At 37.1% G+C, this 26,934-nt stretch overlaps 1 protein-coding gene across 6 annotated transcripts in view; it reads left to right on the top strand.

Moving 5' to 3' along the window:
• The window catches only part of sev (sevenless), a 67,431-nt gene extending 49,220 nt beyond the window's left edge, over nucleotides 1-18,211 (top strand). The window contains exons 3-14 of one of the 6 annotated variants that reach the window (XM_065220398.1): nucleotides 9,395-9,454; nucleotides 9,517-9,861; nucleotides 9,926-10,168; nucleotides 10,424-14,567; nucleotides 14,631-14,850; nucleotides 14,917-15,644; nucleotides 15,840-15,970; nucleotides 16,041-16,148; nucleotides 16,204-16,829; nucleotides 16,894-17,039; nucleotides 17,160-17,219; nucleotides 17,318-18,211. In XM_065220398.1, coding sequence (XP_065076470.1) covers nucleotides 9,395-9,454; nucleotides 9,517-9,861; nucleotides 9,926-10,168; nucleotides 10,424-14,567; nucleotides 14,631-14,850; nucleotides 14,917-15,644; nucleotides 15,840-15,970; nucleotides 16,041-16,148; nucleotides 16,204-16,829; nucleotides 16,894-17,039; nucleotides 17,160-17,219; nucleotides 17,318-17,925 — 7,419 coding nt within the window. In that variant the 3' untranslated portion in view covers nucleotides 17,926-18,211. Of the gene's footprint in view, nucleotides 1-9,394; nucleotides 9,455-9,516; nucleotides 9,862-9,925; nucleotides 10,169-10,423; nucleotides 14,568-14,630; nucleotides 14,851-14,916; nucleotides 15,648-15,776; nucleotides 15,971-16,040; nucleotides 16,149-16,203; nucleotides 16,830-16,893; nucleotides 17,040-17,159; nucleotides 17,220-17,317 lie in introns of all 6 variants that reach the window. The other 5 variants (XM_065220397.1, XM_065220399.1, XM_065220395.1 and 2 more) reach the window with 5 other exon arrangements.
• Nucleotides 18,212-26,934: the final 8,723 nt, after the last annotated feature.

Genomic DNA, 26,934 nt, shown 5'->3' with positions numbered 1-26,934 from the left:
AGAATTTCGACCAATCGAAAAATACTGGGAAATTTCGAAGCAGCGACTTCGACGAAGTGGCGGGGCAGTAAAGGAAATCCAGCAAATGCGGCAAAATGGAAGAAATGAGTGCGGACACTGATGGACTCCACCAAGAGGAAGGTTCGAGATTTCATTCGAACTGGAGAAATGTAACCATCCAATGCTATAACTTTGAAGTTTTAATAAAAGTACTGTAAAGCAACCATTAATGGACTTGTTTTTAACTTATTGAATTATGAATTACAGGTCTTTTTGTGACTTCTTTCGTATGATGTCTCGCCTCATGTCCAATCACTATTCGTTAAACGCCCACTTGTTCCGTGTTGGGCTGAAGGACAGCAATCTCTGTGAATGTGGACAAGGTTACCAGGACGCAGATCACATTATTTGGTCTTGTGCTGAGCATCGCGGAGTCAGATCTGAACTGTACGATTCCCTTCGGGCTCGAGGTAGACAACCTAATGTTCCAGTTCGGGATATTTTGGCTAGACGCGATCTGGAGTTTATGAAACTCATATATGTTTACTTTAAGAATATTAACATTAGATTGTAAGTTTTATTAACCTTGTGTTTAGTTTGTATTTTGTACGTAGGGGTTTTTTTTTATGTTTGTTTTCAAGATGAATAGAAATTAGTTCATGTTTTAGGATTAATTAAATATTTGTATCGTAAACCACATTTCAAACCTCCCTCTCCCTTTTCCCATCCAAAAAAAATTGTAAATCTCCACTAACCTCGAGACAACCGCGAGTATCCGGTCCAGCTCCTTTAACTTTAAATATAAGACATCAATAATGTATAACAAAAATGATAACTCGGCTCTGTAAAGTTTATTCGATTGAGCCTGTACAAATAAAGTAATTAATAAAAAAAAAGGTCTTTACCTCTCACCCCAGCAGGCCTGGGTTCAATACCAGTCGGCGCCGCCGGGATGTTCTGAGGCATAACATCTCTGATCACGCCTTCCTTCGGATGGGAAGTAAAGCCGTTGGTCCCCGGTTCATGAGTTGATGGGTCGATAGGTAGGGTCCAGGTGTGGGAGCTGCCTTCCTGGCACGTCGGTAGCATTGGTGCTCAGCACGGAAAACAAGATCGACGGAAAAAACAAATCAAAGGAAAAAAAAAAAAAAAGGTCTTTTTGTGCGTACCAATTTTCTTTTAGTCAGCCTATATACAGAGATTTGCGGAAATATTGAAATATTATCAGACGATTTGGCAATGTGATTTTGACAGCTCTCGCTGCTCGATTGGGTCAAGATGGCAACTTCCGCGAATCTCGGTATATAGACCTTTTTGACGTTTAATCATCTTTCTCTATCTAGCACACATGGATGCATGGACGGTTTGTCTTCCCACTAATCTGTTTCCCTCTTGCTCGCACTCGTGCGCTTTAAATGGTACAGTAGTGTGCGCCGATTAAACATCAAAAAGCTCTATAGTTCATTCTATGTGCACGAGTATTGATGGTCCGAAAGTGAGGATAGCAATAACAAACCAAATTTTTTGGCAGGAGCGAAAGTGAGGATAACAAGTGTGCGAGTTATAAACGTCAGGAAGGTCAATAGGATTACTACTGTGTTACCTGACTTATAACGAATATACGCTGTATACGAGTACCCCGAATACAACGTATGACTCGTCTAACTTTGCAAAGCATTTGCAATGTAAATTCAGACGAACTATACGTTGTATTTGGGGTACTCGTATACAACGTATATTCGTTATAAGTCAGGTAACACAGTAGTCAGATGTCAATCATACAAGGTCTAAAGGTATTGTAAAAATTGCTGAGAAAGGGAATGACGATGTCACGGCAGCACATCATTCCGTACTGCGAATGGCAGACGTGTCGTCACAGAAAACAGCATAAACAATAACCATAAGAAGCGCCTAACCACCAATTCGGGATATCATATGGTACCCGTTTATTAGGTTAGTAATCACTAGATTATCCCAAAAGTTTAATTTCAGAGTAGTTCTGAGGAGAGCTTCAGAGTAGTTTTGATGAGAAGGTCAAAGCAATTCTGAGGAGAGCTTCAGAGTAGTTCTGAGGAGAACTTCAGAGTAGTTCTGAAGAGAGTTCCAGAGTAAGTCTGAGGAGAAATTCAAAGTAGTTCTAAGGATAAATTCGAAGTAGTTCTGAGGAGAACTTCAGAGTAGTTCCGAGGAGAAATTCGAAGCAATTACGAGGAGAGCTTCAGAGTAGTTCTGAGGAGAAGTACAAAGTAATTCCGCGGAGAACTTCAGAGTAGCTCTGAGGAGAACTTCAGAGTAGTTCTAAGCAAGGTTGCAAAGACTCATTTCAGCTAAAACAATGTTTTTCTAAATTATGAAATAATTAGATGCCATGATCAAATTTTGAATTGGTAGGATACAAGAAGAGGTTGCAAAGAATGTGTTTGACATATTAAACCTGTTTATTTCACTTCATGAGAGTCACAATCAGCGATTTTTCACAAACTCACTCACTCACTCAGCGATCAGCAAATCGCTGATTGTGACTCATAGAAAGCAAAATTTACAGGTTTTATGTTTCCAACGCATACTTTGTAACCTCTTCTTGTAAGTTACAAGTAAAACATGCCATCATACCATCTTTTGGTTTTATTATTCTGAAAAACATTATTTTAGCTGAAATGAGTCTTTGCAACCTTGGTTCTAAGGAGAACTTCATAGTAGTTCTGAGGCGAACTTCAGAGTTATTCTGAGGAGAGTTCCAAAGTAGTTCTGAGGAGAAGTTCAAAGTAGTTCTGAGGAGAAATTAAAAGTATTTCTGAGGAGAAGTTTAGAGTAGTTCTGAGGAGAAGTTCTTAGGAGATGTTCAAAGTAATTCTGAGGAGAGTTCCAAAGTAAGTCTGAGGAGAACTTCACAGTAGTTCTGAGGAGAACTTCAAAGTAGCTCTGAGGAGAACTTCAAAGTAGTCCTGAGGAGAACTTCAGAGTAGTTCTGAGAAGAAGTTCGAAGCAATTATGAGGAGAGCTTCAGAGTAGTTCTTAGGAGAAGTTCCAAGTAATTCTGAGGAGAAATTCAGAGTAGTTCTGAGGAGAACTTCAGAGTAGTTCTGAGGAAAATTTCAAACTAATTCTGAGGAGAACTTCAGAGTAGTTCTGACGAGAACTTCAAAGTAGTTCTGATGAGAACTTCAGAGTAGTTCTGAGGAGAACTTCAGAGTAGTTCTGAGGAGAACTTCAGAGTAGTTCTGAGGAGAATTTCAAACTAATTCTGAGGAGAAATTCAGAGTAGTTCTGAGGAGAACTTCAGAGTAGTTTTGAGGAAAATTTCAAACTAATTCTGAGGAGAACTTCAGAGTAGTTCTGACGAGAACTTCAAAGTAGTTCTGATGAGAACTTCAGAGTAGTTCTGAGGAGAACTTCAGAGTAGTTCTGAGGAGAACTTCAGAGTAGTTCTGAGGATAATTTCAAACTAATTCTGAGGAGAAGTTCAAAGTAGTGCTGACGAGAATTTCAAAGTAGTTCTCAGGAGAAGCTCAGAATAGTTCTGAGGAGAAATTGAAATTAATTCTTAGGAGAGTTCCAAAGTAAGTCTGAGGAGAACTTCAGAGTGTTCTGAGGAGAACTTTAAAGTAGTTCTGAGAAGAACTTCAGAGTTGTTGTGAGGAGAAGTTCTTAGTAGAAGTTCAAAGTAATTCTGAGGAGAGTTCCAAAGTAAGTCTGAGGAGAACTTCAGAGTAGTTCTGAGGAGAGCTTCAGAGTAGTTCTGACGAGAAGTTCAGATTAGTTCTGAGGAGAAGTTCGAAGCAATTACGAGGAGAGCTTCAGAGTAATTCTTAGGAGAAGTTCAAAGTAGTTCTGAGGAGAACTTCAAAGTAGTTCTGAGGAGAATTTCAGAGTAATTCTGAGAAGAACTTCAGAGTAGTTCTGAGCAAGGTTGCAAAAACTCATTTCAGCTAAAATAATGTTTTTCGGAGCAATAAAACCAAAAGATGGTATGATGACATGTTTTACTTGTAACTTACAAGAAGAGGTTACAAAGTATGCGTTTGAAACATAAAACCTGTAAATTTTGCTTCCTATGAGTCACAATCAGCGATTTGCTAATCGCTGAGTGAGTGAGTGAGTGTGTGAAAAACCGCTGATTGTGACTCTCATGAAGTTAAATAAACAGGTTTAATATGTCAAACACATTCTTTGCAACCTCCTCTTGTATCTTACCAATTCAAAATATGATCATAGCATCTACCCTAGTAGCACGCTTATCATAAATCAATTTTAGAAACTTATATACGACTTATTTCAGTCATAAACAAGTTGCTGTAACTTATTGTGATGAAAGTGTGCTACTCGGGTAATTATTTCATAATTAAAAAACACATTGTTTGAGTATTTACAACCTTGGTTCTGAAGAGAAGTTCAAAGTCATTCTGAGGAGAACTTCAAAGTAGTTCTGAGGAGAACTTCAGAGTAGTTCTGAGGAGAAGTTCAAAGTAGTTCTGAGGAGAACTTCAAAGTAGTTCTGAGGAGAGTTCCAGAGTAAGTTTGAGGAGAACTTAAGAGAAGTTCTGAGGAGAACTTCAAAGTAGTTCTTAGGAGAACTTCAAAGTAGTTCTGAGGAGAAGTTCAAAGCAATTACGAGGAGAGCTTCAGAGTAGTTCTTAGGAGAAGTTCAAAGTAGTTCTGAGGAGAACTTCAAAGTAGTTCTGAGGAGAATTTCAGAGTAATTCTGAGAAGAACTTCAGAGTAGTTCTGAGGAGAAGTTCAAAGTCATTCTGTGGAGAACTTCAAAGTAGTTCTGAGGAGAACTTCAAAGTAGTTCTGAGGAGAGTTCCAGAGTAAGTTTGAGGATAACTTCAGAGTAGTTCTGAGGAGAAGTTCAAAGTAGTTCTGATGAGAACTTCAAAGTAGTTCTGAGGAGAGTTCCAGAGTAAGTTTGAGGAGAACTTCAGAGAAGTTCTGAGGAGAACTTCAAAGTAGTTCTTAGGAGAACTTCAGAGTAATTCTGAGGAGAGTTCCAGAGTAAATCTGAGGAGAACTTCAAAGTAGTTCTGAGGAGAACTTCAGAGTAGTTCTGATGAGGATTTCGGGGAAGTTCCGAGAACTCGAGAGAAGTTACATTGGCCTTATTTTTTTTTTGCTTCATTAGCGAGATGTTTTACTCTTTGGCTAGTTCATCTCGTACCATTGGCCTCAGGTACGTACACACTAAGATTATTTTACAGATTTCTGTAAAATTTTACCGAAATCTCAACAGCTGAACGTTCGGTAAACCATTTTACAGTTTTCCTGTAATTATTTACAGATATCTGTGAAAAAATCACAGATATTTGTGAAGAAATACAGGAAATCTGCGAAACTGTTTACCGAACGTTCAGCTGTTGAGATTTCGGTAAAATTTTACAGATTTCTGTAAAAAATTCTAAATGTGTATTTATGTGTCGCATGAGGGTGTAGTTTCAAGAAGAAAGTGGCCACTTCCCCGGGGGTACCCGGAACATGTCCAGATCTGGCTACCGTGGTCGTCTGTACCTAATAAGACCATCAATGATCATATTTTTTAATTCTCCTGTAATTTGATGTGTCACTTGTGGGTGTTGGTTCAAGAGGAATCTAACCACTTCCTCGGATGCCAACATGGTTCTGACTACTTACTACGACCTTGGATGCTTATTTGGATCACGTTTAGAAGGTTCTGGTAAGTTCAAAATTAAAAACAAATACTGCTGAAAACATTAAGCACTTCTTAGGTTGCCGCTCAACCGCACCGCGTTTTTCCATAATGTTGAGAGAAAAAACGCGTTTTAATACAATGCCGCTTTTTCCGCAATGCGCTCATTGTGGGTTGTCAAACGGATTTCAGTGTATTGGAAAATTTGCGCTTGCCGCTGTGCCGCTATCATTGTGTTCAGCCGTGTAGGATTGCACCCATTGTTTGATCCTCCTTCCCGTGTGGCCGTGGCCGTTCGTTTTCCTTTTGCAGTGAGGTCTTATATTCGGACACATTACGCTGAATGGTAGCCACCAACTGACTAGTAGGTATTTGATCTGGCCACCCTGATCGAGCTTCTCACTCTTCTTAAATTTTTTTGAAGAATTTCGTTCGGAATGTTGAGCGTGGTGTTTGACGGAGTTGACCAATGATGCCAGGAATGTAAAAAATATTTTTTCTATTTTAATTTGGATTTTATTCGGAGTTCCTACCGCAGTTTAGCAACTTTTACATCATTTTCGCTCAACACAATAAAAACAACCATAAACAAACAACAATGTCCATCGCTTAAAACACGCAGTGCACTCAATTTTTCAACTTACTTTTCGCAAATATAAACAATTAACAACGCCATTGACGTCAACATTGGTTCCGGCATCACTGCCAGCCAGATTTATGCGATCCCTCTGTCCTTTTTATTCCACGATTGCTACTGTCAAATCGACCAATCACAAACTGGCTCGGATTTGACCAAGGTAGAGTCGGTGTATAATGAGTCACGCCAAGAGTGAAGCCAAGCCTACCTATTGAACTGTCAAACCGGCTACCTATCGTGCAAAGTAAACAAACATTACGATGCTTTGAAAGGTCCACGAAAGGTATTGCAATAAAATATAAAATAAAATTGAATAAATGATCATAAACACGCAGTGAGCATTAAATTGACATGGGATACGTTTGGTAATGATCAGTAATGGTAATTTCTATATTTTTTTTATAAGATAATTTGATAAAATCACTGTTATAATTATTCATTACAGCTGCTATTTTTTGTTCTCGCTAGAAGTCATTTGAAGTTGATGTAGAATTCCTCTGTTACCAAGTGAAAAGAAAAGTAATCCTTCGAAAACCGTGATGCGAGTTCAACTGTTTATCTCTTGGCGTGAACCATTATACACCGACTCTAGACCAAGGGTGGATGTGGCTGTCAAATACGAATAATCGTCGCCTACCTCGCATAACTGGTTCCAAACGTAAATAAGTCATAAGAAACCTACAGAGTGTTGTTGGTCGTGATTTGCTCGATTGGTTCCGCTATTTGACACCTCAATTGGTTCCCGAGATTCTATCCGCCAGACTATGAATATAGCGACTATAGAGCGGTAGTTCCAAACACCAACAAACCAATTATAGCTTTGTTGTCGTTTGGAACCAGTTTTGCGAAGTAGCCGACGATTGTTCGGATTTGACAGTCATCTCCTCCCCCCAGTATTTTCATTGATCCATTGTAATACGTCGAAAAGGTCTCGATTTTGGCAACAAAGATGAAGTATTTGTGTTGCCAAAAACGAGATCTGATCCATCTACAAACCTGCCTAAAAACTTTTCCTAAAATAATCATACGACAAACTTGGATATTTTCAAAATGTTTCAATTTGTCCGAAAACAAAATTCACACGCATAGGCTTTTTGAGCGATTGTTTACAACTTACCGTCTCGTAAATGAGTAGAAAAACATCACATCATTGCCACTTATGCGCCACTGAAATGCAACTGTGATCATGCACTACACGCGTACATTTTCTTCAAAACAACTTTGTTTATAAACCGAAGGAAAAACCGCATTCGAGCATCACTTTCCCTCATAGAGCAAGATCGTCTCGCTCCTTCTTCAGATTCAGATGCGATCACCGATATAATCTGTTTATCATCACCGAGAAGGAAACTTTCCTCTCCACTTGACAGTTGTTGCACTTGTAAACGAATTAGAATTTGTGGTGGTGGGAATTTCTCCGGCACTTGAGAACAGTCTGCGTGCGTTCGATTCGATGACGTTTCAATTACAACACCGCCGAAAATGTCAACGTGCCGAGCAGACGTCACATTTCTTTTCGTTTTTTTTTCTGTTTACAATAGTTGTAATTTCGAAATCTCGTAACTCACATGCATTCGTTAGTATGATAGTAGGCTGTGGAAGCAAATGCAGTTGACATGTGAGCATGAGCTACTGCGTTTTTTCAACTTTCCGAGCAATTCAACCACTTGAGGTTAGGTCGGATCCATAGGGGGTTAGTTTTTGTATAATGTCGTTTTGATTAGACCTTGTTGAAAGTCGATGAGAAAAAAAATATATAAGAGAATGGAACGATAAAAGGGACGAGAGTTTGAAAATTTTGCAAGCGGCTTCCAGTCGGGGCTGGTGGCGGGATCGTCGTCGTCCGTAGGGTTCCGTGATGGACATATGGCGTTCTGTTTTCCGAGGTTAGATTTCAACTGTAAACAAAAGACAACACGCAAAAAAAGACGAAAACAAATATGTGAACTTGCGGTCATCTGCCTCCGATGGATCGAAGAAAGGAATGCTGCACGAGTAGCGTGCATATTTCAAATGTTTGACACATGTGTGGTTGTTTTGACAGCGCCGTGCGATTTTGGGATGCCAATGGTTGACCAGCTCACAAATGGTGAGTTCCTTAGTTCTTTGGAATTCGATTACTGCTAAACTATTTCATTAAAAGGAACTTAAAAAAGCTCATCAGAAAACAATTGACATTGCAAAATTCGCGAAACGGCCGCATCATAATAGAAATCGCCATTTCCTGGAACTAGCATTCATTCGATTCTCCAGACCAATTGAGTTATGGGAATTTTTCTCAAAGCATCTCATGAATAGCTTCCGACAATGGCTACGACGACGACGACACGCCGGAGCAAAGATCATATTATCTATCCATACAAATCATGTATGTACGAACACACACAATATGTGCCCATACACACGCTCTTTTTGCCATTGAATTGCGGCGGATTCGGTTGCGCAACTGTTGCGACGTTTCAAAACACGTGTCGTCCAAATTTTTGGTTCCATTTGGAAAATTACTAATTAAAAAAAGTAAACAAACCAGCTGTCATCCGTCCGAAGTAGGCTTTGCTCTTTACACCACTGCTGGAAAAAAAATGGCCACTAGATCGTAGCGCTACCAACGAACGCATCGTGCCCGACAGGCACGCGTGTGCATCGTCTTGGGAACTCCCACGCCTTCCGGATTTGTCGTCGAGTGGTCCCCAGTCCGAGCTAACAAGAAGTGCCCATTGAGACGCGCGCAATCAGCGCATTAGGTTTATTAACGGGAATGATTTAGAAGCTGAACGAAGCGGTCCCGTGCTGCTTAACTCGAAGATTTATGCAATGATGATGATGACGATGTTTGCCGTGTAGAACTCCTCACTCAAGTCAAGTGCGAGCCATTTCGCACCGAGAAAGGTTATCTGATGCTCGTTTATGTTTTTCTTTTTTTCGGGACGGAGCACCGTTCGGCAAGGCCGACGTCGATTAGGGGTTGTAATTAAATCAAATTTAGCACGACTTTTGATCGACCAACCGGAGCTATCAATCCTGCGAAGGCTGGTAGATTTTTGTGAATGAGTTTACGTTCCGATTGCTACGATCCAGACTAATTTAAGCTTTTACGATGTTCTTTCTTTCAGTGTGGAGTCGGTTGTCGATTGTGGGAGCTAGCGCTGGAGACCTCCTGTCAGAATGTTTGCGTAAGTCCTTGAATATCGGCGTGAAAATTCTCTCTTAACCACCGTGCCGATCTCTTCAACAGAACAAAACTGACCAGGAGCTGTTCGAGCCCAAGGAGCTGTACTGCGTCATGGGTTGCAACGATGCGCTGCAGCGGTACTTCAAATGGCTGAAAACGGAAATTGGGACGCCACCGGCGCCGGCGCTGGTGGCTGACAGTCTGACGGCAACTTCGCTGTCGCTGGAGTGGGAGATTCCCGAGCGGTTGGTTCAGTTGACCAAGCAGAAAAGCTACGGACCTAGGAGCTACTTGGTACAGTGGAGGTACGAGGAGGTTGCCGGTGATTGGAAGTTCTGCCGGAACCAAAGTATGGGCGACAACTCCACCATCCGAGTGGATAACCTGCAGCCTTACACCAAGTATCGGGTAGGTTCTACAAAGATCGTCTGATCCTACGGTCACCTTACTGACAAACTCTTTTTTTTTCTAGTTCCGGGTAGCCCTGATCCTCTCGCCGAATCGCAACGACGTCCTCATCTCGGAGCAGAGCGTCATCATCCAGACCCTGCCGAAGGGCGTGCCGACGTCCGAACCGAAAATTGTACGCGCCGTAGCCGTAGATCATTCACGAATTTCCATCTCATGGGAACCCGGACCGTTCCCGAACGGTATCATCCTAACATACGTGCTCCAGATTACAGATCTCGATCCCGAAGGCTACAATGCCCTCAAGGTTTCAAAATCCCCTTAATTCGTTGTTGTGTGCCCTCAATCTTTCTGGCTGTTTTCTCTCCTCCGCACTTCGCTTCTGCAATGGCGCTGCACCCGCTCTGCTTCTCCGGCTTCCGTCTCTAGAGTTAGGCCAACCTCACTAACAGCACTCGCACTCACGCATGACTTCGCATCTACCTATCGCTTTAACAAATTAATCACCTTTCTCCCCGTCAACCCCAAACTTATCGCTAACCTCAATTCAACTCTCTTCCAGGACATCCCCGAGTCCAACTCGTCCCGGTACTACATCTTCGAGAAACTCCATCCGGAGCGAAACTATTCCGTTTCGGTTTCTATGCTGAACCCGGAAGGCAAAGGCCCTCCGTCAACGACCTACGTCAAGACGCCACCGCAGCCTCCCGATCAAGAGAAGGATATTCAGCCCACATTGATCCTGGGTGCCGAACGGGCTGTCTCCTCACAAGGTTCGGACTTGCTTCTGGACCCCCCGAACATCCTGTACAGCAGCCACTCCAGCCAGAAAATCCGCGGCACCGCTATTCATATCCGCCGAAACCTGATCTTCATCTCCGATGATGCAGGGTACATCTACAAAGCCCCTCTTAGCAAGGCTGTCGAGCGAGGTCGAACTGCTGCACATGGTCGAACTGCCATCCTGACCCCGGAAGCAGGTCACAACTTCCGACCGACATTGCTTTCGGTGGACTGGCTCAACGATCACCTCTACATACTGGGTCAAGTGAAGGCCGGTGGCCTGTGGCAGATCTCCCGATGTGATCTGAACGGCGATCGCATGACCGTTGCCTATGCCGTATTGCAGAAGAAACCCACCCACTTCGAGGTGGATCCCTTCAATGGGTATCTGTTCTGGGTGATGAGCAGCGACAGTTCGGATGCCGGATTGTTTCGACTCGACCTCGGTGATATCTCCAACGGCGTCAAGCACGAGATCAACCCCCTTCAGTTGAACAACGTGCACAACTTGGGCGCATTCACGATCGATCACGTCCGTTTTCGGGTCCTGGTTCCGGATCAGAAAAACAACACAGTTCTCTCGATCTCTCTCGACGGAAAAATCACCGAGAACATTCGTCAAAACACGCAGCAACCGCGCTTCGGGAAGGTCAAATCGATCGCTCTGGCCAATGGCCTGTTCTACTGGACCAATGGGAAGGAAGTTCTGGTCGAAGACTACCACAAGAAACACGAGAGCTACTACCACAATGCATTCCCAATGGATGTCAACAATACGTACTTCAGCATCTACGTGAACCTCACTTCAGCTCAGCCCATCCCGACGCCGGTGAATCCTCCGAGGAACGTGCAAGCTCTGCTGACAAACCGGAAGATCAAGATCTTCTGGAATGTACCGCACCTGCTGGGAATCAAGGGCAAGGGAGCGTGGCAAGAGTGGAAATACGTACTGGAACTGATCGACGGAAAGACGATCCGGAACATCAGCGGGACGGCATTCACCTCCGAAGAGCTGGAATTAGTCAGCCCAGGACAGGAGTACGTGATTAAGGCTGCGGCCTACACGGACGCCGGGCAGGGACCGTGGAGTACAGAGTTCCGGGTGCGGACGTTGAAGGATTCGCACGATCGGCATATGGTGTGGTCCGGAAGCGAGGGACTCTTGCGAAGCGATGTTATTGGAGACAGCGTCGAGACTTTGATAGGGCAAACGGAGCTGGAGGATGGAGTCGTCACGGATATTACCTGGTTCGATAACATCCTATACGTGGTTAGCAATTCAACGTTGTTATTCTACAATCAAAGCGAGGCAGGGGTCAGCAAGCTGAGGGATCTGGAATCGGTAGAATGTGTGGCAGTGGATTGGATCGGAAGGAGGTTATATTTCTACAACCCTTCGCAGCAGATGATCGTGCGGAGTAGTTTGCATGGGGAGCAGCACGAACCGATTCACAATGTGAACAATGTGCGGGCGATCAAGTTCGATGCTTTGCGAGGCTTCATCTATCACTTTACGGCTTATGTAGTGGAAGCATTTCGTTTGAATGGTAAGGACAGGCATACCTACTATCATGAACAGCACAATCGGTTCGCCGGGAAGGAAGTGATAGGGATGACACTGGATTTGGATGGCAAGAAGGTTTACTGGATCGTTCGAACCATCAGCAATCTGGAGCTGTACAGCGAGCACATGGCTGGAACTGGTTCGCCGAAGCCAGACTCCGGGAAAGTCTCCCCCATAGCAGTCCTTTCGGATCAGTTCTCCGTGGGTCCTCTGACACACTTTAGCGATCGGCTGCTCTGGCTCCAGAAGGACGAAATCGTCGTCGGAGATCTACGAGGTGGAAATCTCGCCCACATCAAAAATCAAAAGCTAAACGGGACCCGTGCCTTCGTCATAGTTGATCCAGCCCATCACATCTACCCGGAAGGTAACCGGAACGTCAACGTCCTCCCCAACCCGGTCAACGACAGTTCCATTCGCATCCAGGGTACCTGGAAGAAGTTCCAGATCGTTTGGAGTCCGGTTTCGAACGTAGACTACGGCAAGGTGTTCTACAAACTGACCATTAAAGTGGCAGGCAGACCAGATGAAATCCACGAACTGTCCAAGCCCATTCATCCGTACAACTCGTCCGGAGCGAATCACATAAGTCCTCACACGGAGATCAACGTTACCATCAGTGCATTCACTCACTGGCGATCGTCATCGTTCTCCGTGGCTCGTCTGTTCAGTCCATCCGGTAAACCATCGCAACCGACGCATCCGCGAGTCTACGTGCGGCACTTTGTCGACCCGATCATGTACACACACAACATCGAAGCCACCTTCCGGTGGTCCCCACCGGAGACTCCCAATGGACCGATCGTTGGCTACAAGGTGCACTGCTGGTACGAAGAGGACGGCCAAATCAATCAAGTCCTGGAGGGAGAGCATGTCAACGGAACGGAGCGAATCATGCGCAATCTGGTGCACAACGTGACGTACTACTTCCGAGTGCAGGCTGCCACAACGGCTCGGGCCAGTGAAATGACTTCGGTGCGGTTGGTGGACACCGCTCACGATCATCCGATTCCGCAAGCTCTGATCGCCACCCGGGAGTACATCATCAAGGTAGACTTTGATTCGAGGAACTCCACGCAGGTAGTTGGGACATCAACGCCTGTGAACTTCATGGCCCGGTTGGCCAGGGAACGGAAGCTGTTTTGGGTGGACGAAAACAATGAGCTGTTCCAGTTCGATGGGGCGTCTAAGTTGAAGCTGTACTCCACCAACGGAACGGTGACGTCTTTGACGGTGGATTGGATCCAGCGGATACTGTACTGGTCCCAGCGGGAGCTGGTCGGGAGTGCGATCTACGCCTTTGATCTGAGCCGGTTCGAACACGAGGGAGTCCATCTGGCGAATGTCGTGCACAAGGAGGGAAACATTAGCAATCTGGTGGTGTCTCCGTTCGATCGAAAACTCTTCTGGATCGAGGAAGTGCCGGAGGATGTGATTTTCGTGCACACCTTCGATGACAAAAAGACGGTGGAATTTTTCGACGATAGCTTCGAGGAATGTCCTAATCGGACGGCTGGAATTACGGTCCATCCGATGTTGACGTTGCAGACTTCGGTCAGCGAAGAGGCCAGACTGTTTTGGGGTGAGACTGGATTGCGTAGCATCGGGTTGAGCAACAAGACGTGTGTGAACTTTGGCTTTGAGTACTACCCGAACATGAAGAGCATCGCAAAGGATAGTGATCACTTCTACTGGTTGGATGGAAACGATGCAATCGTTCGGATGGATGAAACGGGTGATCGTGAGACGATCACGATACCTGGAGCAAGAACACTGCTACCGCTACAACTACAGTACTTCCCCGAGAGGCAGTGCTTGATTCCGCTACAGAAGGATCAAAGCTATCAGGCCAACTTGCTTCGCAAGACGGAGAATTCGTTGACTTTGTGGCTGCCGAAGGCAGAGGTCCACACAAATTGTTCCACACAGCCTACGGGAATCCGGTATCTGATCTTCTACGAAGAACTGAGCGAGGCGAACAAGAACGGAACAGTGGATTGTGATCCATTGGTATGTAGACGCGTGAGTTCATATGACCGAAGCAAGACCATCGAAGGACTGAAACCGTTTACCTGGTACAAGTTCCAGGTCATGCTAACCAATTTCTATCAGGAGCACTATGGCTCGGTAGCAGGACTTGACAGCCCTCGGATGGGTGCGATAACGATACTCAGTACGGCTGTGGGAGCCCCGTCCAAGCCGGAAAACATCTACGCAGCAACGCTCAGTCCAACCGAAGCCATTGTCTACTGGTCTCCTTCGGTGGTGAAGAACAGCGATCGCGTGTGGTATGAGATCCACTGGCAGACGGAGAACATTCACGATGGGGTGAAAAATAAACAGCAGCAGCCCGTTGGAGGTAAGTACTGGAGGAATTCCCTTAAACCAAGATCGTAGGCTAATACCAAAAATATCATTGCAGAGTTTGACGAAAGTTCGGGTAATCTCTCGATAAGCCTCAATCGACTGCAGCCGAATCATTCGTACACTATCTGGATCCAAGCTCACTCGACCAAGACGACGTTTAGCATAAGCGATCAGGCGCAGATCGTGACCTTCCCGGAACCGGATGACATCCACCTGGTGTTCAACTCGTCCACTGAGCTGTGCGTCAGCTGGCGGCCCCATATGATCATTTCACAGTAAGTTGATGACATTCGATTTCCAAACGATCGGTAACTGACGGTTTTTTGAAATCTTCCTCGCAGGTACAAAGTGCAATACTCCGCCGTTGGCAGCAAGTCCTGGGAAACGATCTTCGAGACGGGCGTCAACGCTACCACCCCGGAGAACGACGAATACAAAGTGACAGGACTTCAGCCCAAGACGCAATACCGATTCATCGTGCTGCTGTTCTACCCGAACCGCAAGGATCCGTACGTGTGGCCTCCGGATGTGCGGTTCGTCTATGAAACCGATGCCGATCGGCCCAGCACACCGAGCCGCCCAATCGTGACCCAACTTCGGCAGGATGTCTACAAAGTTTCCTGGGAACCTGCCAAAGACAACGGAGCCGTCATCCTGGAGTACGCTCTGGAAGCCTTGGTGCGATCACCTCGCAACATGAACCGGGTAGAACGCAGTGCCGCCGTCGAACAGCTCAACGACGGCAACTCCGAAGAGATGAACAATACGATCCCAACTCGCATGGATGTCATCCCGACCGACAGCCAAGAGTACGTGACGTTCGACGAACACTGGGATCTGGTATATAACGGAACCGACGTCTACTGGATCATCCCGGAGAAGCAGACCTTCCACAAGCACACGTTCCGGGTTCGGGCACGAAACTCCTGCGGTTGGGGTCCGTTCAGCGGTGAAAGTGAACCCGTCAGTGAACCGCTGCTATCGGGTCAAACCGGAAGCTACCTGATGATCGTCCTGATCATCAGCGCCTCCATCCTGATCATCTTTGTGGTGCTGATCTTGGTCGTCTGTGGTGAGTGTGCTGTTTCATTGTGCCGCATCCTCTGTTCATTCCATCCACCAACCCGCCATCTCGCATCATGCATCATTGTCGTCCATTCTCATGTCATGTGTGTTATTTCCATTGTGTTTCTCCTTCCAGCGTGCCGTCGCGCCGAGCTTGAAAAGAAAATTCTAATTGATGCAACCACTACTCGCATTCCAGATGTGGAGCTGGCGAACCTTCGCGAGCTGCCACGGCGCGGCAATTTCATTCACAGCAACAACATCCTGTACAGCTCGAGCCCGCTGACGGACTCGGAGATTGCACTGCTGCCGCAGATCCGACGCGAGCAGGTCAGTTAAGGGGTTTGGGGTGTGTGCGATTGAGGTCTAGTCTAATTGTGACTGTGATTTTTCGTTGTAGATTTCGATGACCAGTTCACCATTCTTGGGCAGCGGAGCGTTCGGTGAGGTGTACGAAGGAATCGTCAAGGGAGTAGGAGCCGATGCGGAGACTCGCGTTGCGATCAAGGTAAGTTTTTTGAGTTTGTGTTTAGAGGATCTGAAACTAATGAGCTTCATTGCAGACTCTCCGGAAGGGAGCTACCGAGCAGGAGAAGGCTGAATTCCTGCAGGAAGCTCATCTGATGAGCAACTTCAAGCACAAACACATACTGAAGCTGATCGGGGTTTGTTTGGATCTGGACTCGCTGTACATCATCATGGAGCTGATGCAGGGAGGTGACCTGCTGAGCTATCTACGCTCGAATCGTCCGACGCCGGGTATTCCTTCGATTTTGACGCTTCTCGATCTGATATCGATGTGCGTAGACGTCGCGACGGGTTGCCGCTACCTGGAGGAGATGCACTTTGTCCACCGGGATTTGGCCTGTCGAAACTGTTTGGTTTCGTCAATGGATCCGAGGGAGCGAGTCGTCAAGATCGGCGATTTCGGGCTGGCTCGGGACATCTACAAAAATGACTACTACAGAAAGGAGGGAGAAGGACTGCTACCGGTCAGGTGGATGTCTCCGGAAAGTCTAGTCGATGGAGTGTTCACGTCTCAGTCGGACATTTGGGCATTCGGCGTGCTCCTGTGGGAGATCATGACCCTAGGGCAGCAGCCGTATCCGGCCAGGAACAACGTCGAAGTGCTGCACTATGTGCGGGACGGTGGTCGACTTGGTCGACCACAGGACTGCCCGGAAGAACTGTAAGTTTGCGTCTTCTATAAACCAAACATTGTTGACTCACGGTTCTTACGCCCTTTTTTTCAGATATCAACTGATGCTGAAGTGCTGGAGCTACTCGCCGGAAGATCGACCGACCTTCCGCTACTTGCTGGAAGTGCTGAAATCTCTCAAGGAACGAACCAGCGATTCAATACAAATCACTTCCCAATTTCCCTGTAAGGTTCAGAACGGTAAGTTGTCGTTCCGATCATCCCCTAAGTTCGATCAACTAACCCCTTCGTTTGAACTCATCCACTCACTAATTCGGATTCGCTTTGCTTTCTCTCTCTCTCTATTTGTACGCATTCTAGGTGCGGTGTTTAACCGATCCTATCTGCTTTCCGACATCAATCACAATCCGTTCATGGCAGGTACATTATCAGGCGTTCCATTTCACCGAGCCCGTCTCAGCCGGAACCGCGACCAATTAACCACCTTTTTCTTCTCTCTCTCACTTTCCCTCTCACAGACATCAAATTCGTCGGCAACAGTGGAAGCGGCGGAGGCTTCATCATCACTCCACCGACCTCTTCGAGTGGTGGAAGTGGAGCCACCTTGATGACCACGACCATCCCGAAGTATCTGGAACTGGTCTACGAAGATAGTCACAGCCAGAATAGCAAGTGTTCGACAGGCGAGGATGTCCCTCTCACCGTTGGACTTCCGCCGCCACAGCATCAGAACCAGGTGATGCCAACAGACAACGGGTACGAGATCCCAATTCACGAGATCCTCCTGAGGCAACACTCGAGCAACAGTATCAAAGGCCGGACGTTCTCCAGTTCGTCGACGGTCAGCAACGTCAGCACGCTACCGGCCACGGCATCGACGACGACGGCGGTCTGTTCGACCGGGACTAGTTCCTCCCAATGTCAGGACGACTGTTCCAGCTTGGAAGCGCTGCTTCCAATGAACTCGATCCTCACCGTGAAGCTTCCGGACGAGGAAGAACCACCCACCGGAATGGACTACCAGTGTAGTGGGACGGAATCCAGCGATACGAACGAAGATAGTATTAACAACGGGGAGCAGCAGGTCGGTGGGTCCGTCGCGGACGAAAGCAAATCAGTCATGTGAGCAGCTACTAACTAGTTTATAGGTAACGGAACAAACAAAGTCGACACACAGGCAGAAGTTGGAACATTCCAAATAACCATCCGTGGTAGAAACCTATTAGACCTAGGAAACGCTCAAAACCAACCACCACCTAGACGTAACCAAACGACTCTCAACCTTTTAAGCTAACCTACCTACTGTTTAGTTAACCTAATGGAATCTTAGTTAGAACCAACGATTGTAAATACGGGGTCAAACAGAACCAAAACAAAGCCCAAAACATAACCTATAAGCTGAATGTCAGTGTTCTCGTCGCCAAGAAGGGGGCTTCCGCTTCGCGCGCGGACTCTTCGCATTCCCGCTGTTCATCGGAGTGAGGAAGCTTCCGTGTAAAATTTTCCTACTAGATTTAGCCGTGTACATATATCGAGCATATTTTGTTTTCCGTTTTGTAAATAGTGACAGTTTCATCATGTGTTTCGATTCGTTCTCAAGTGTCTTATCAGTCGTCGGGTACAAGTGACAATAATTGCAATCTTCACCCTTATATTAAAGGTGATTTTGAGAGTGCAGGAATTATAGTACTAATATAGTTTTTTTTTGTGAGTATGCACAAGCCAAGCACAATTTATCCGATTTACATCTATTTACTACCAGTCTGTGTACTACTTCTCTGCCTATTTCTATACCAGTAAATTATTGTGTTTATTCATGTTTATAGTTTATGAAATACATTGCGGTAGGTGTTAAGGATGAACGAAACCAAAAACAGTTTTTTTTTAGGGATAATAAATCGATTTATTTTGAAAACATGAATAACTTGTGCTGATCCGTTTCTTCGACAATTCCATATTTATTTTTAAATTCCAAACGGGTAGGAAAATTAAGCTATAAACGTATGCATGCTGTGAGTTCGATCTGCCATAAAATTATTGCACAAAGCTGGTATAACTTGGCATTGCGGAGCTTTCACGCCAATAAGCGCATGCGCAGAACTCACCACGGGAAAGCTAACGGCATTAAACTTGACCATGTGAGCTTCACTTTGATGATGCAGTTGTGGAAAGTTTATTTTCCAATTCAACGTGGTATGTATTACTAAATAGCGGCGGCGATGGTGTAGTGATAAGCGTGATTGCCTCTCATCCCAGCCAGCAGGCCTGGGTTCAATCCCAGTCGGTGCCACCGGGATTTTCTGAGGCATTCATCTCTGATCACGCCTTCCGTCGGAAGAAAAGTAAAGCCGTTGGTCCCCGGTTCATGAGTTGATGGGTCGATAGGTATGGTCCAGGTGTGGGAGCTGCTTCCCTGGCGTTGGTAGCATTGGTGCTCAGTACAAAAAACAAGATCGACGGAAAACAAATCAAGGAAAAAAATATATTACTAACACTTATGAGAAAGTAGCGTCCTTGGGCCCGGTATGTATAATTTCCTCACAATTTTAATTTGAGCAGGTGTCATAATGAAAATTATGTTGTGGACGCCTGAAAAGAATGTTCATTTCTTTGCTTTACTTCTCACTTTATTGATTTGTTTATTTTATTTTTGCATTGACTTATTTATTTATTTATTTATATATTTATTTATTTATATATTATTTATATATTTATTAAATTATGTATTGAACTTGTTTTATTTTTTATTTTATTTTTTTGTTTTATTTCTTATTTATTCATTTATTAATTTATTAATTTATTTATTTATAAATTTATTCATTTTTTAATTGTTTATATGCATTGTTTTGATCGTCTATTTAGACAGTTTTTTTTAATGTTATTCAATTTATTTATTGTTTTGATCATTTATTTATGTATCGGCTTATTTATTTATTTATGCATTTATTTTAATTTTATCACGCATTTATTTATGTTTTATGATCTTTTATTTTATTTTTATTATTATTGGTTTTATTTATTTATTGATGCTATATAATTTATAAATTATATATTTATTTATTCTATTATCTTTTACTAATTTATGTATTCATTGATTTTTTAAGTTTTTCCTTGTTCCAAATCAAAGTTAAATAACATTTCATGTTAATCCAGAAGCTTAATTTATTGATTTATTTAATTAATGATTTATTGCTAAATTGCTTTATTGCTTAATTGCTTAATTGCTTTATTGCTTTATTGCTTTATTGCTTTATTGCTTTATTGCTTTATTGTTCTATTGCTTTATTGCTTTATTGCTCTATTGCTTTATTGCTTTATTGCTTTATTGCTTTATTTCTTTATTGCTTTATTGCTTTATTGCTTTATTGCTTTATTGCTTTATTGCTTTATTGCTTTATTGCTATATAACTTTATTGCTTTATCGTTTTATTGCTTCATTGCTTTATTGATTTATTGTTCTATTGCTTTATTGCTTTATTGCTTTATTGCTTTATTGCTTTATTGCTTTATTTCTTTATTGCTTTATTGCTTTATTGCTTTACTGCTTTATTGCTTTATTGCTTTATTGCTTTATTGCTATATAACTTTATTGCTTTATCGTTTTATTGCTTAATTGATTTGTTGATTTATTGATTTATTGATTTATTGATTTATTGATTTATTGGTTTCTCGCTTTATCGCTTTATCGCTTTATTGCTTAATTGATTTATTGCTTTATTGCTTCATTGCTTTATCGCTTTATTGCTTTAGTAATTTATTGATTTATTGATTTATTGATTTATTGATTGATTGATTTATTGATTTATTGATTTATTGATTTATTGATTTATTGATTTATTGATTTATTGATTTATTGATTTATTGATTTATTGATTTATTTATTTATTGATTTATTGCTTTATTGTTCTATTGCTTTATTACTTTATTGCTTTATCGTTTTATTGCTTAATTGATTTATTGATTTATTGATTTATTGGTTTCTCGCTTTATCGCTTTATTGCTTAATTGATTTATTGCTTTATTGCTTCTTTGCTTTATCGCTTTATTGCTTTATTAATTTATTGATTTATTGATTTATTGATTTATTGATTTAATGATTTACTGATTTATTGATTTATTGATTTATTGATTTATTGATTTATTGATTAATTGATTTATTGATTTATTGATTTATTGATTTATTGATTTATTAATTTATTGATTTATTGATTTATTGATTTATAGCTTTATTGACTTATTGATTTATTGATTTATTGATTTATTGATTTATTGATTTATTGATTTATTGATTTATTGATTTATTGATTTATTGATTTATTGATTTATTGATTTATTGATTTATTGATTTATTGATTTATTGATTTATCCAGCCAACGGCTGAAAGTCTCCTTGATAAAGATATAAAAAAAAAATTATTGATTTATTGATTTATTGATTTATTGATTTATTGATTTATTGATATATTGATTTATTGATTTATTGATTTATTGATTTATTGATTTATTGATATATTGATATATTGATTTATTGATTTATTGATTTATTGATATATTGTTTTATTGATTTATTGATTTATTGATTTATTGATTTATTGATTTATTGATTTATTGATTTATTGATTTATTGATTTATTGATTTATTGATTTATTGATTTATTGATTTATTGATTTATTGATTTATTGATTTATTGATTTATTGATTTATTGATTTATTGATTTATTGATTTATTGATTTATTGATTTATTGATTTATTGATTTATTGATTTATTGATTTATTGATTTATTGATTTATTGATTTATTGATTTATTGATTCATTGATTTATTGATTTATTGATTTATTGATTTATTGATTTATTGATTTATTGATTTATTGATTTATTGATTTATTGATTTATTGATTTATTGATTTATTGATTTATTGATTTATTGATTTATTGATTTATTGATTTATTGATTTATTGATTTATTGATTTATTGATTTATTGATTTATTGATTTATTGATTTATTGATTTATTGATTTATTGATTTATTGATTTATTGATTTATTGATTTATTGATTTATTGATTTATTGATTTATTGATTTATTGATTTATTGATTTATTGATTTATTGATTTATTGATTTATTGATTTATTGATTTATTGATTTATTGATTTATTGATTTATTGATTTATTGATTTATTGATTTATTGATTTATTGATTTATTGATTTATTGATTTATTGATTTATTGATTTATTGATTTATTGATTTATTGATTTATTGATTTATTGATTTATTGATTTATTGATTTATTGATTTATTGATTTATTGATTTATTGATTTATTGATTTATTGATTTATTGATTTATTGATTTATTGATTTATTGATTTATTGATTTATTGATTTATTGATTTATTGATTTATTGATTTATTGATTTATTGATTTATTGATTTATTGATTTATTGATTTATTGATTTATTGATTTATTGATTTATTGATTTATTGATTTATTGATTTATTGATTTATTGATTTATTTATTTATTTATTTATTGATTTATTTATTTATTTATTTATTTATTTATTTATTTATTTATTTATTTATTTATTTATTTATTTATTTATTTATTTATTTATTTATTTATTTATTTATTTATTTATTTATTTATTTATTTATTTATTTATTTATTTATTTATTTATTTATTTATTTATTTATTTATTTATTTATTTATTTATTTATTTATTTATTTATTTATTTATTTATTTATTTATTTATTTATTTATTTATTTATTTATTTATTTATTTATTTATTTATTTATTTATTTATTTATTTATTTATTTATTTATTTATTTATTTATTTATTTATTTATTTATTTATTTATTTATTTATTTATTTATTTATTTATTTATTTATTTATTTATTTATTTATTTATTTATTTATTTATTTATTTATTTATTTATTTATTTATTTATTTATTTATTTATTTATTTATTTATTTATTTATTTATTTATTTATTTATTTATTTATTTATTTATTTATTTATTTATTTATTTATTTATTTATTTATTTATTTATTTATTTATTTATTTATTTATTTATTTATTTATTTATTTATTTATTTATTTATTTATTTATTTATTTATTTATTTATTTATTTATTTATTTATTTATTTATTTATTTATTTATTTATTTATTTATTTATTTATTTATTTATTTATTTATTTATTTATTTATTTATTTATTTATTTATTTATTTATTTATTTATTTATTTATTTATTTATTTATTTATTTATTTATTTATTTATTTATTTATTTATTTATTTATTTATTTATTTATTTATTTATTTATTTATTTATTTATTTATTTATTTATTTATTTATTTATTTATTTATTTATTTATTTATTTATTTATTTATTTATTTATTTATTTATTTATTTATTTATTTATTTATTTATTTATTTATTTATTTATTTATTTATTTATTTATTTATTTATTTATTTATTTATTTATTTATTTATTTATTTATTTATTTATTTATTTATTTATTTATTTATTTATTTATTTATTTATTTATTTATTTATTTATTTATTTATTTATTTATTTATTTATTTATTTATTTATTTATTTATTTATTTATTTATTTATTTATTTATTTATTTATTTATTTATTTATTTATTTATTTATTTATTTATTTATTTATTTATTTATTTATTTATTTATTTATTTATTTATTTATTTATTTATTTATTTATTTATTTATTTATTTATTTATTTATTTATTTATTTATTTATTTATTTATTTATTTATTTATTTATTTATTTATTTATTTATTTATTTATTTATTTATTTATTTATTTATTTATTTATTTATTTATTTATTTATTTATTTATTTATTTATTTATTTATTTATTTATTTATTTATTTATTTATTTATTTATTTATTTATTTATTTATTTATTTATTTATTTATTTATTTATTTATTTATTTATTTATTTATTTATTTATTTATTTATTTATTTATTTATTTATTTATTTATTTATTTATTTATTTATTTATTTATTTATTTATTTATTTATTTATTTATTTATTTATTTATTTATTTATTTATTTATTTATTTATTTATTTATTTATTTATTTATTTATTTATTTATTTATTTATTTATTTATTTATTTATTTATTTATTTATTTATTTATTTATTTATTTATTTATTTATTTATTTATTTATTTATTTATTTATTTATTTATTTATTTATTTATTTATTTATTTATTTATTTATTTATTTATTTATTTATTTATTTATTTATTTATTTATTTATTTATTTATTTATTTATTTATTTATTTATTTATTTATTTATTTATTTATTTATTTATTTATTTATTTATTTATTTATTTATTTATTTATTTATTTATTTATTTATTTATTTATTTATTTATTTATTTATTTATTTATTTATTTATTTATTTATTTATTTATTTATTTATTTATTTATTTATTTACTTATTTATTTATTTATTAATTTATTTATTTATTTATTGATTTATTTATTTATGTATCAATTTATTTGTTTATAAATTCATTCATTTTTAATTGATTTATGCATTGCTTTGATTGTCTATTTAGACAGTTTTTTTTAATGTTATTTAATTTATTTATTTATTTGTTTATATATTTATTTATCGACTTATTTATTTATTTAAACATTTATTTTCATTTTATTATGTATTTATTTATGTTTTATGATCTTTTATTACGTATTTTATTTATTTATTGTTATTGACTTGCTTTATTATAATTGGTATTATTTATTTATTAATCAATGTTTACGTACACATTCATTTATTTATAAATTATATATTTATTTACACTATTATCTTTTTCTAATTTATGTATTCATTGATTTTTTAACTTTTTCCTTGTTCCAAATTAAAGTTAAATAACATTTCATGTTAATCCAGAAGCTTAATTTATTGATTTATTTAATTAATGATTTATTGCTTTATTGCTTAATTCCTTTATTGCTTTATTGCTTTATTGGTTTATTGCTTTATTGTTTTATTGCTTTATTGCTCTATTGCTTTATTGCTTTATTGCTTTATTGCTCTATTGCTTTATTGCTTTATTGATTTATTGATTTATTGATTTACTGATTTATTGATTTATTGATTTATTGATTTATTGATTTATTGTTTTATTGATTTATTGATTCATTGATTTATTGATTTATTGATTTATTGATTTATTGATTTATTGATTTATTGATTTATTAATTTATTGATTTATTGATTTATTGATTTATTGATTTATTGATTTATTGATTTATCGATTTATTGATTTATTGATTTATTGATTTATTGATTTATTGATTTATTGATTTATTGATTTATTGATTTATTGATTTATTGATTAATTGATTTATTGATTTATTGCTTTATTGATTTATTGATTTATTGATTTATTGATTTATTGAATTATTGATTGATTGATTTATTTATTTATTGATTTATTGATTTATTGATTCATTGATTTATTGATTTGTTGATTTATTGATTTATTGATTTATTGATATATTGATTTATTGATTTATTGATTTATTGATTTATTGATTTATTTATTTATTGATTTATTGATTTATTGATTTATTGATTTATTGATTTTTTGATTTTTTAACTTATTGATTTATTGATTTATTGATTTATTGATTTATTGATTTATTGATATATTGATTTATTGATTCATTGAATTATAAATATATTGATTTATTGATTTATTGATTTATAAGATCCGTGAACTTTCCAGTAAATTCAAAAATTTCCAAGAAGTTCCCATAAATTCCAAGAACTACCCAGATATTGTGAAAAATTTTAAAAAAATCTGAGAACTTCCAAGAAACTCCCAGAATTTCCGAGAACTTCTCAGAAAAATCTGAAAACTTCCCAAAAAGTCCGTGAGCTTCTCAAAGTCCGAGTGCTTCTCAAATTCCGAAAACTTACAATAATTTCGAAATTCTGAAGTTCTGTGAGTATCCAAGAAAAACTGAAAAATTTACAGAAGTTCCAAGAACTTCCCTCAAGGTGATACTCTAAGAAAGCGATAGCAAGAAATTTCATGAGCACAAATGTCAGCTCCAACAAAACGTACAAATATGAAACTGCTACTTCTTGGTTGCTGTGCTATTATGAACATAAAGTAGCAATTTAATTATTCTATGTTTTGTGGAATCTGACATTTTTGCATTTGAAATATCAGGCTTAGGCTTCCTTAGAGTATCATCTGAAACTCCAAGAACTTCCCATAAATTTCGGGAACATACCAGAATTGCAGAGAACTTCCCTGAAATTCCAAACTCTCTCTAGATTATCCAAGGAATCCGAAAACTTCCCACACATTCTGAGAATTTCCAAGAAACTCACAGAAATTCTCAGAAATTCCGAGCAATTTCCAGGAAAGTCGAGAATTTCCAAGTAATTCCCAAAAAATCCGAGAACTTGCTGGAAAAATCCAAAAACTTCCCAGAAATTCTGAGAACTTCTCAAAAATTCCGAGAACTTCCTATTATTTCGGAGTACTCCATAGAAATTCCGAAAGTTTGCCGTAATTACTGAAAACATCCTAGAACCCTAGAAGTTCCAAGAACTTCCCGAAATCGCAAGAACTTTACGTTAATTTTGGGAACTTCCAGAAATTCAGAGAACCTCCCTTAAATTCAAAGCACTTCCTAGAAATTTCCGAGGAATCCAAAAACTTCCCACAAGTTCTGGGAACTTCAAAGAATGTTCTTACTAGAAATTCCGAAATCTTCCAGAAATTCCGAAATCTTCCAGAAATTCCGAAATCTTCCAGAAATTCCGAAATCTTCCAGAAATTCCGAAATCTTCCAGAAATTCCGTGAATTTCCAAGAGATTCAGAGAACATCTAAAAAATTCCAAGAACTTCCTAGAAATTAAAAAATTAGTTCTAAGGGCTTCGAAAGAATTCATAGAACTTCCTAGATATTCCAAAAACATCCTAGAAATTTCATGAATTCCCCAGAAATTTCGAAAGATTCCTAGAAATTCTGTGAATTTCCCAGAAATTTCAAAAAAATCCCAAAAAAAACAAGAACTACCCAGATACTCCAAGAGCTTCCA

This window comes from Ochlerotatus camptorhynchus, unplaced genomic scaffold (genome assembly GCF_037179485.1).
Source record: "Ochlerotatus camptorhynchus isolate MF236.1 unplaced genomic scaffold, CSIRO-AGI_Acam_v1.1 ptg000125l, whole genome shotgun sequence".
Lineage (NCBI taxonomy): Eukaryota > Metazoa > Arthropoda > Insecta > Diptera > Culicidae > Ochlerotatus > Ochlerotatus camptorhynchus.
The sequence above is the reverse complement of the archived record's forward strand: the minus strand, read 5'-3'. Positions and strand labels throughout refer to the sequence as shown.